The 10,735-nt window shown below is 34.7% G+C and overlaps 1 protein-coding gene and 1 non-coding gene across 2 annotated transcripts; both read left to right on the forward strand.

Annotated features, from left to right (window-relative positions):
* Positions 1-205: 205 nt before the first annotated feature.
* LOC137391748 (histone-lysine N-methyltransferase, H3 lysine-79 specific-like) lies at positions 206-9,530 on the forward strand. Its single transcript, XM_068078286.1, has 5 exons — positions 206-301; positions 4,660-4,700; positions 8,109-8,296; positions 8,472-8,651; positions 9,430-9,530. Exons 1-5 carry the CDS (start codon positions 206-208, stop codon positions 9,528-9,530), a joined length of 606 nt encoding a protein of 201 aa, XP_067934387.1.
* Positions 9,531-10,399: 869 nt separating this feature from the next.
* Positions 10,400-10,543, forward strand: LOC137386128 (small nucleolar RNA SNORA79). The gene has a single exon (XR_010977826.1). It is a non-coding gene; the product is annotated as a small nucleolar RNA SNORA79 (small nucleolar RNA).
* The last annotated feature ends 192 nt before the right edge of the window (positions 10,544-10,735 follow it).

The following is a 10,735-nucleotide window of genomic DNA, read 5'->3' on the forward strand; positions in this document are numbered from 1 at the left end:
GTTGAACATTTAAAAAATATTTTAAAATTTTCAAGTACTTAATGTCTGTCCTAAACATATTCACGATTTTTGAGACGTGAAAAGTGCATGTTGGGAAACCCATTGGACGAAAACCGAAATACAAAATGTCAATTGGTCATTTTCGATAGCTTAGATGAAGAAACTCATCATGTAACTTTTGTTGCTAGAATAGATTTCTAGCAGTATGTCGATGTCAAGCAATGGGGACAATGAAACACTTGTCCTCAGAAGTCCGTGCGGGGCAGAAGCGCTTAGCTACACATGGCCACTTCCAGTTATGGTAAGAAGTTTGAGTTGTGGCTCTTATAGACATACGTGTTTAGTTTAATAATTAGTTTGTATAACACGTGCTGGACTGAGGATGCCATGTTTTTATTGATAAGCACCGAGAAAATGTTGATAACTTTTCAAGGAGATTCTAATTACATCATTTTTAGATGTGGAAAAATAATTTGAAAAGCAACTTTTACAATTTTATATGTGGAAGTAGAAGCATTCAAATGAACATGAAATGTGATTTTTGTTATTCACATTTAACAGTCTCGAAATAGGCCTTATGTCACGTATTTTTCTGTTTGATAAATAAACTTTTCAAAACGGTAGAACTGTTGAAAAGTAATGTGGAGGTTGTATTTTTGTGATCGTGTCTACATACTATTACCATTTGGGGCCAACATCAAATAATGTTTAAGCTAAACCATTCATTGAAGACAGTATTAAAAAGATATCCTACAAAATGTTTGGAAACGTCTTGATGACCAAGAAGCAGCTCTTCATGAGTACATTGGTTTTGCATAGTTGCCTAGTCGTTTATAGAAGAAGTTTTTTTAGTGGTCGTTATGAAAGCAGTTATTATAGTAGTTTTTATTTTATTCAATGTAGAAGATTTAACCTTGATTTTTGTCAAATATTATAGGTTTTTTATATCATTTTCCAAGTAAAGCTAGACAGCAGAACTTTTAATCTGTTTATCCACTACACCATCTTAATACGATTCTGATTTTTGTAGTTCTAAGCGGTCAACATCACTAACTTCAAGCAACATCAATGGTTCATGGTTAAAATTCTCAAATGGTCAATATGTTTTAGGATAACACGTTTTACCATTCTCAACCTCTGACCTAGTATATAGCAAGCTATTTCTGTGTCTGCCATTCATAATTTGGTTGTTGCACATATACAAAACCAAGTATAAACGTATGTAGAAAACAAATTCCGCTTATTAATTGTAAATCTGCCTTTTTAAAATAGGCGCGGCTAGGTAAACAATGAAAATGTATGAACGATTCTAATATACTACGCTCTTGATAGCAAATGGTTCCCTTAATTAACTTCAAAATAATGTCTATGAATCAGGTTTCTAGGAATGGATGGAATTTTTCTTATTACAAGGCAGCCATATGTAGAATTACATTGAGAAAATGATGGTTGTCATAGCTCTCTTGTGATATGCCTTCGCCAGCATATATTTCTTAGAAAAATTATTGGATTATACCTGAGAATTATCTTTGAACGACTTCTCACTCTTAGCAAAAAATCCCTTGAATTATATTCAAGCAATGATTTCATGACAAGCTGTAAAATTGGCTGTGTATTGTGGCTAGAAGTTCTTACGCCTCAGATGTTATATTAGATATTTCTGATATTCATCAAGTGAGTTTATGAATTAACTTAATTCATAAACTCATTTTTAAACAGGGCTTAATTAAGCCAAGCGCTTAATTAAGCCCTGTTTGTTACAGTTTTTTGTAATTTTCGGAAAGTTGCAATGGAATGCTTTTGTTTGTACAAAACGCTGAGCAAACCTGTTAATAAAAATTATTATTTCAAAGCGGTGTCATTAATTGGAACTAGTGAAAGGTTGTACAGTCTAAACTCGACATATCATATCAATGTGTTTTGAGATTTGCTCTTTATGTCAAAACCATTTTAGAGCAAATATCTTTTTAAACATTTTATTTCAATTAATTCACTACAGCCCAAAAACCTCGTAATAAATAATTTAAGTACTTACATATAACATGAAAACAAATGCATGATTCAATGCTATGTAAGAAAATTAATTATACTTAAAAACTAAATAGCTTAAATGGAGGCTTTTTATTTTCACTTTTCGTTAATATTAATGGCATGTAAATTGAGGCTTCAGCTGTTTGAGAGGTGGGTGCTGGATAGGCAGGGATTTTGATATGGAGCTGGTTTATCCTAGAACCTTGAATTAACATAACTCATGCATTATTAGATTTTTACTATATTGGATGTTTTTGACATTTTATCTTAATTAACACTGCCAGTGTTTCCCTTTTTTATTAGAATTGAGTTTCGTCACGTCAGTTTTCACGTCACTTTTATTTTTTTTCCATGACGACTACAAAACAGTTTCGGATTTTTTGAAAGAATTGTTTTGACCATGCTTGCCATGTTCCTTTACTATTTTTTGTTTTAATTCTAAAAACAATAATTGAATTTTTTTACATAATTATCATCTGCGCTAGTTTTTCTGGGATCCCTGTTTTTAAAACAATTAAAAAAAAGTAAGGAGGATTGTTTAATACTAATTGAGTAATCAAAGAATCAAATTATGTAAAAGATATAACTACAATGTTTCGAGATTTCTTAGACATTAGTATTTTGGAAATTGCTTCGCATCTGAAGATAAATATTTGCTTAAATTTTTCATTGATTGTTGAAAAATTGAGGTGTTTGTAAGTTGAGGCTTAAGTTTTTTATATGCTAACATTTGCGATCGCATCATTTAAACCATATTTAATTTCCTAAATTTGCTATTCAAGAGCAAACAATTACAAATTGTGTTTGGTAAACTCTCTAAATCAAGTGGTTGATATGTTCTAACTATGTTGCTTACATATGAATAACTGTTGGTACGTGTTATGACCCGGAGATGGGCGCTCAAGTTAATGTTTGCTCGAGCAAGCCTTAACTCTTTGACTGTCGCAGTACTTTTTTGCTAAGTGTCCCGGTGCTGCTCTTTTTTTCACTCAAAAGCGCGGCATTTCGTTTTGGCTCTTGCTCTGTTATTACTTGTTGTAGGAGGTATACACTATAGGAACGTCTACTGTGTTAGTTAATTACTTATCCTAACCCTTTAAACTGCTTCATAGGCAATCTAAATATGTTTCTTGGGTGAATATATCAGGTTTGTCGATATTTTGCAAACATATGCTCATTTACCAGTTTCTGAGCCACTGCATAAAACTGCATAAAACTGTAGAACTGTGAAAATAGCACTGTGTCGCGTAAGCGTTTATGCAGAAGTGCAAAAATGACACCAAAAAGATTAAGGTTCAATTCACGAATGAGTCCAATTGAATCGATTCTCCTGTATCTTTTACTTACTGTAGAATTGAACTAACTCGGTTCATCTTACCAGTAAAAATTGAATTGAATCGGCTTTCTACTGTCACCATACAGGAGTTGACTCTTTTATTCTCAATAAGCAAAAGGACTCGAGTCAAATTGCACCAATGCTTCCCTTTGGATTGCTATTTCTATGATTATGACTGAGTTGACGGAAAATCCATCACAGCCAATCCATCACGGCCAATCCATCACGGCCAATCCATCACAGCCAATGATATCCTAAAATAACAAATCTACGCAAAACTAGGATATTGGGGAATTATTTTGTCAAAAAATGAACTAGCTTGTTTTTCTTTTACTCAAAAATCACAGCATAAAATCGTAGTTTTCAAATTTTTTTGTTTTGTGTGAATAAAAATAAAAATAGTAAACGGCCTAAAAGCATTTCTGCTAGTGAAATTCCACAACATTGGGCTTCAGATATTTCTGATAAATATTTTTTTGTATTAGAGAATTTGAGTCTGCGTTTTGGTCAAAGTGTAAAAACGATAGCGTTTTTCTTTTGCAGTTGGATTCCCTAAACTACAAAAGATATTAAACATGGCTTGTGTGGGCAGTATTCATTAATTCTTTAGCAAATTTTTTGTGGATTCCAAAAGACTTTAAATTTAAGCTCTGACAGAAACTAGCTTTTACAGCATAAACACTGAAAGTGTGTCAGTATAGAAAATTTTGGCATCACCTTATTTCATCTAAACGAGCAAAAAATTCCTTAGTGAAGTAATTAATATTTGCTATACAAGCAGTCGAGGGGCTGAGCTAATATGTGTAGTTAAGTTAGTGATTATGGTTTATTGTTATTTTGACAGATTGTCCAAATCAATTTTTTGGTAAGAATTGATAAAGAGTTGGTTTTGTCTGTTTGGGTAAATTACATTGAACCTGTTCATTGAAGTTAGGAGAGTTTAAGGATTGGGAATTGATTTGGGGTGTTTTGCGCTAAAAGTCCAAATTGAATCGAATCTTATATAATCTATGATGCAAAAGAATTAAAAATTAAATTATTTATTTCTTGAAGAGAATTGAATTAAATCACTTTTGAAGCCTTCAAAACCATCTCTATTACAGCCCATATGCAAAATCTACTTAAGCCAATGTATTAACAATTTTTCGTCAGAGTTAATTTGCTGCACGTCCTTTGGACTCGACGATCGAGAATGTTCTCTGTTACATGAGCCTATTTTCATTGAGTCGATAAAGAACTTGTTTAATATACTATCCTTGTGTGTTGCCTCAGATATTCTCTCTACATTTTAGGATGGGCGACATGGCTCTCTCGATCTTATAGAGACAATCAGGTAAGGCAAGGAAGTGTAGTATTTCATTAGGAATAACTGTAAAACTTATATTTGAACCCCATTGTGCTCTATTTTTTAACCCTTCTCCTCGAGTGGCGCTTTATTTAAGGCGACATTCAAATAGAGGGTGACATTCAAATAGATGTGTTCTGATTGTTGATTCGTTTAGACCCATTTCATCTTCTGGCCGTGCAATACCTCCACAGGGCCTTGTGACCTAAACTCCTCTTCTGCACTGCTGAACTACTCGATATTAGCATCCAACAATTTTTTTAGCAGAGCAAAACTTGCGCTTTGTCATTTAAAATACACTTTTTGTGCAAATAAAGATAAACTTTTAACTGTAAGCTTGCATATGCGTGCTAAGCAGAAGTTTTAGCCCAAAAGGCCTACAGGTTTTATCGTAATTGCTAAACCGTTTTTCATATACTTCGAAGTATCAAGATCGCATTAAACAAGGAAGGAACTACTATTAGCCTGATAGTGTTGTTAATTATTTATATGGTGTTGCTTTCAAAGTTGTAAAGTAAAAACCGTAAAGCTTTGGAAGTAAAAAACGGACTTCGATACAAACAGCATCAACAAAATAATTAGTTATTATTGATGTAACCGAGTCATTACTAGTACTATTTTGTGGTCACTTTTCCACTGATCACTTGCTATTATGGGTTCGTAAAGATCAAAGAATGCCAAAGTGGTGGTCAAATAGAGGTGGCGTTCAAATAGAGGTTTTACAGTATGGGATCAGCTGTTCATGACCTCTTGTATTTGAAGCATTGTAAGTTCAAACAAACAGAAGCTTGCCCAAATTGTCAAACAATTCAAGCAAATCGTATGGCTTGAGCAAACTAACTTTTCAAAGGAGAAAATTTAATTTTAAACTAACATATTTTTGCCCTAAAAACTGCCAATGAATCTTTATTTTTCTATTAGTCAAGTTATGAAAGATTGTTTTTTGTATATCTTTTTTCAGAATGTAGTTGGCTAGTTTTATGCAATTGAATCTCTTTAAGGTGTTTTATGTTGCACTATTTTTCTTATCAAGACGACAACATATTTATCTGTGAGAAAATTGGTTTTAGACTGCTCTAAGCTCATTAGTCTAAGGTTAGGTTGTAATATTTGTCGACTTTGTTATTTATACAAATACCGTATACTTTTTTGAATTCTTTTTTTTAATTGCTCATCGACAGTAATGTTGCTACAATGTTGCAGTGACATTGTTTTAGCAATGTTGAAAGGGAACTATTATTAGTGTCTGTTTTGGCAGTATAGTTTTGTGCGGGTTGTATGGTAGTGCGACCCTAACTGCAGCGATTTTACAGGTTTAATGATGATAACTCTCAAACTTTATCTGATACACCACAAAATTTCATCCAATAAAATTTTCATAATATTGAATAATTAATGGTTATTCATAAAATAAATACAATGGCAACATTGGTATATAATGCATATCTGACACCACCACCAGAACACACTTTAGTAGGCAATGGTAGACAATATATTTCAAAATATTGTGACTTCTGAATGTCTCTATATGTATAAGTTCAGTAGCTCGATAATATCATGGTGCTCAGGTGCTGTTTATATCTGGACAGAGTAACACTCCTCGGGTATACTGTTTCACACGTCTTGACGACACGGGATTAGTCTCCTGAATGATTTGGACGTCGTAAAATTCTTTTCTCGCTTTTTAACCACTATTGTTGCTTCCTCTCTCTGCACAAAATGTCCATCCAGGGAAAGATTTGGGCAACATAACGGTCCTACTTGTTATGTTAGTTCTTTCAATTTTGGTAGTTCCTATTTGGAGATCAATAGCCACGAGAGACACGTTCACATGTGAATGCCACTATTTAGGCTCTAGCGAGTCAAGGTTATCGCCTTTTTGGGTCAGCAACAGAAAACAAATCGATTTCAAAGCTTAAAAAAATCCGCTGTATACATATATTGTGATTTAAAAGACTTGGAATTGTCCTAGGGGATACCTTGCCTTATATATTCTTATATATAAGAATATATTCTTATATATGGGCCTTTTACAGTCCAATAATACAACTTGCCTTATTCTCTGAGCCGAAATTAATCTCATTAAGCGCTGGTGGATACCAGGGTTGGCATTTTTCCCGAGAAAACTGGTAAAAACCGGGAAAAACTGGTAAAAACCGGGAACAACTGGGAAATATTATAATGCCAAAATTTTTTATCCAAATATTTTGCTAAAAAATGAAATTTAATGAAAATGGCAAGGTGGACTAAACAATTAGTTGTGTGACTCAATATTTATATCAATCAATAGCAATGGAAGTAAAATAGTGTTTAAAATTGGGAAAAATTAGAAAAAATCAACGCCCAAGATACGTGCCAACGTTAAATAACGATGAGCCTTTTACAGTTCAATAATATAACTGTTTTGACGGGTATTGTTTAGCACTTTTTCCTTAGTGCAGACCAAGCTACGCAACAGGCTTGGAGTGGAGAAAACGTCCAAACTGGTAGCTTGATACCAAAACCTAAAAACAATTTCTTTAGGGTATGATGCGGCCAAATACGAGAATTAACTTTTCTTAGACAATCAATTCTCAATACTCTAATCCGTTTGTTCAGTTCACCGGTCTCGACTACTTGGCATTATTTTCATGTTTTCGTTTTTCAATTATTTTCTAATTGTTGTATTATGCTTACTGTCATGTTGCATACATATCAATTTTGCTTTTCATTCAATATTACTATTTAATATATGTAAATAAACATTTCAATAAACTTTTCATTCAATATTTAGTAAACAAACCAATTAGAAAGGTTATGCGCTTTCTTAGCCTGTGTACTAATAAAGAGCCATAAAGAAGCTCTATGACAGCTGATGGTATAAGTGTATTGTTATTATTTGCTTAAGCATTAATCAACTGGTCAAAAAAAGAGGTTTTTTAGTTTTTCCCGCTTTTTCCCAGTTTTGGACAAAATGAGTTTTTCCGGGGGCGGTATAAACCGGCGGTAATAACCGCCATGGGAAATACTGTGCCAACCCTGGACTGGATACTAGCCAATAGCGTTCCAATCTCCTTGAAACTGAGTTGGCCTTCTCCAACTAGGGATAAAAAGCGAGTTGCCTTCATTTTGTACCCCAAAGGTCCTTTTCCAGACAACCCATTCTAATCAGTCTAATTAATCAATCCTGACTATTGCAAAATTTTACAACAGTGGTTTGCTTGTGTAGGCCTACACATATTCCTAGTAAAATTACAGCGGTTCATTTCAGCAATAGACATACATGTAATAATGTTATGTTTACTAAGTTTAACAATGCTTATGGTGAAAACTAGGTGATTTCCTAACCCATTAACATTCTTTTGAGAGATATGTTTTCACTATTTGATAAATATGTTGCATCACTTTATTTTTTAGGCTAGTGTGTGAGGACTATCCAGAACTAACCCTGCCACTTGAAAACACCATTCTAGTCAATGTGCACCATGAAGAGTACAAGAGTATGAAGACAGTCTGCGACAAGTATAACAAAGCTGTCGAGAATATTAAAAATTTGTGGAAAGGGACAGCTAGGCCTGATCAGTTGCGTACAAGGCCATCTACGCGTATGTAGCTTACCTAGTGCATTGAACTAGTCTATAATAAATCATTTTATACAGCGAAGCTTTGGCTATTTCATACTGTATTATTGATATCTGATGAGTAGAAAATTCCAAACAGATGAAGGCTGCATGATGTAAAGGTTGGCCACGATGTTGTGTATCCTGTATACATTTACAGCTCTGCTCAAACATATCATCAATCAATGCTATGCCAGAGCTGTCACAGATCCAGAGAAGCTAAATGTTTATGAACCGTTCTCTCCAGAGGTCTATGGCGAGACTTCGTTTGAGCTCGTGCAGCAGATGATAGAATCAATAGACTTTGAGGAGGAGCATACATTTGTTGATTTGGGCAGTGGTAAGTTCATGTCACTTAGCAACTGTTTCTTCTGGACACCTACCACTTTTAGACAGCTGTTACTTCTTTAAGCCTGCCACATTGCACACCAGTTGTTTATATTTGGTTGACAGCCAAGACAAGCAAATTTATATTGTGATACTAGCAGAGGTATTGTGTGTTACTTGGGAAGGTAGAAAGAATAGGAGAGATGTGAAACACGTTTTTTTAACATAATTGTCCTATAAAAATAGATGCGTGTATGCCAATTGTAACACACCAAACAATTGTAAAGACACAAGGCAATTTTCCATTAAGGTAAAGCTTCAATGTAGAAAAATTTTTTTTGTTTCTTTTTTTAAAGCCGAGTTAACAGATTTTTACCTACTGCCGGTTTTAGGACAACTAACATAAAGTTGTTCATATGACAAGCAAGATTCTACCAAGTGAAGTCCCGCTACTTTCGATATTGTTTTTTTTTACTTATAGACATGGAACATGTGAGCAAATTGCGAATTGCAATTACTTTAATTACAGTAGAAAGGCATGTTTAAAGAAATTATGGAGACTCCTGTTATGAAAACATTTTGTTGTTTCATATCCAGCGAGTATAGTTACCATAAACCCTTTAATTGAACGCCACCTCCATTTGAACACTACCTCTATTTGATCGCCACGAGAGAACAGGTTGAAAAATAAACGCCATGGCGTTCAATTAGATGTTTTACGGTATTTCTATGGCGTGTGACAATTTATTTATCTCTAATCCTGCCCCGTCGCACAGCTTTGGTGCATCTAGGTTTCGAAATGGCTAGGAAGGAGCTTCTACTTTTAATGCCTGTTGATGTGGAGGCTCCCCTGGTAGCCTTACTCAATCTCGGCCTCTGTTTGTCAGCATAACGTGCTGACCATTGCATCACAGGAGCTTTTACTTATGGTATAGTCAGGAGGTTACTCATTCAATATTACATTGTTTTCAGAATTTTATTCACTGCGAAATATGTATGCTATATGTTGTACACTAGAAAACAACAAATTTGCAAGGAAATCAGCCATTTTGGACTGATGCGTGTAAGTTTAACAATTGTTGACTTACTGTAAAACCTCTATTTGAACGCCACCTTTATTTGAACATCACCTTTAAAAAAACGCCGCATCTAATAGAACGACACTATAGGAGGGGTTGAAAAATACAGCGCCACCCTTTATTTGAACATCACCTCTATTAAAACGCCACTATAGGGAAAGAGTTGAAATTATACAGCTCCATGGCGTTCAAGTAGAGATTTTACAGTAAAGATTATGTGTTATGCGAAATAATATTGTTTCCCACATGCTGTATCAAAGAATTTTATTTATTGATACCGCACATGTTGTTAATATTTGACAACAGTTTTTTCAAATTGACCTAAATTTACAGCTATGGGATGTAATCTATTGCTGAATAGATGTGAAAGTGTGACTTTGTTGCTGGCAGATTGGCGCCTTATTATGCAGGAGTTGGACAGGTAGTCCTACAGGTGGCTGGCTCTACCCGTATAAAGATAGCATACGGGATAGAAAAGGCAGAGACTCCATGCCTCTATGCTCAGGGAATGGACCGGGAGTTTAAGCGTTACATGGCATGGTATGGAAAGACATACAGTGACTACCTCCTGGAGCAGGGAAACTTTCTCCAGTCTCCGTGCACTGAGCGTATCAACAAAGCTGAGTAAGTTCTACGGCATGATCTTTCCAGTTTTTGCTGTAGCCATATATACATAACTTACTGATGATGTTCCCTAGCATTCATTGAGCCATTGTTTGCTGGTTTTACTTCATCATATACTAAAAAGGTCCATCTTCACCCACTACCCTGTTTGTCACTGCTTGTGGTCTCTCTTCAGGATGTGGTTTTGCATGGTCCAACACTCATTTCTTATTATATCTGTTCTTTCCAGTTGGCGCTTCAACAATGCTGGCTTAAGAACACCATTTCAGTGCATATAAATATCCTACATTGATATCACTAAGCATCCCTATATCTTGATCTGTACTGCATGCAATTGTATATATTTGCAGTCTGGTCTTTGTCAACAATTTTGCCTTTGGTCCAGCGGTTGATC

The sequence above is a fragment of the Watersipora subatra genome, chromosome 1 (genome assembly GCF_963576615.1).
Source record: "Watersipora subatra chromosome 1, tzWatSuba1.1, whole genome shotgun sequence".
NCBI classification, from domain to species: Eukaryota; Metazoa; Bryozoa; class Gymnolaemata; order Cheilostomatida; family Watersiporidae; genus Watersipora; species Watersipora subatra.

Excerpts from the sequence above, each read along its gene's own strand:
- LOC137391748 (XM_068078286.1), top strand. The coding sequence starts at position 206 with ATGTCGATGTCAAGCAATGGGGACAATGAAACACTTGTCCTCAGAAGT. Across the intron at positions 4,701-8,108 it reads GATCTTATAGAGACAATCAG|GCTAGTGTGTGAGGACTATC; the intron begins GTAAGGCAAGGA and ends TTTATTTTTTAG. Across the intron at positions 8,652-9,429 it reads ATTTGTTGATTTGGGCAGTG|GTTTCGAAATGGCTAGGAAG; the intron begins GTAAGTTCATGT and ends TGGTGCATCTAG.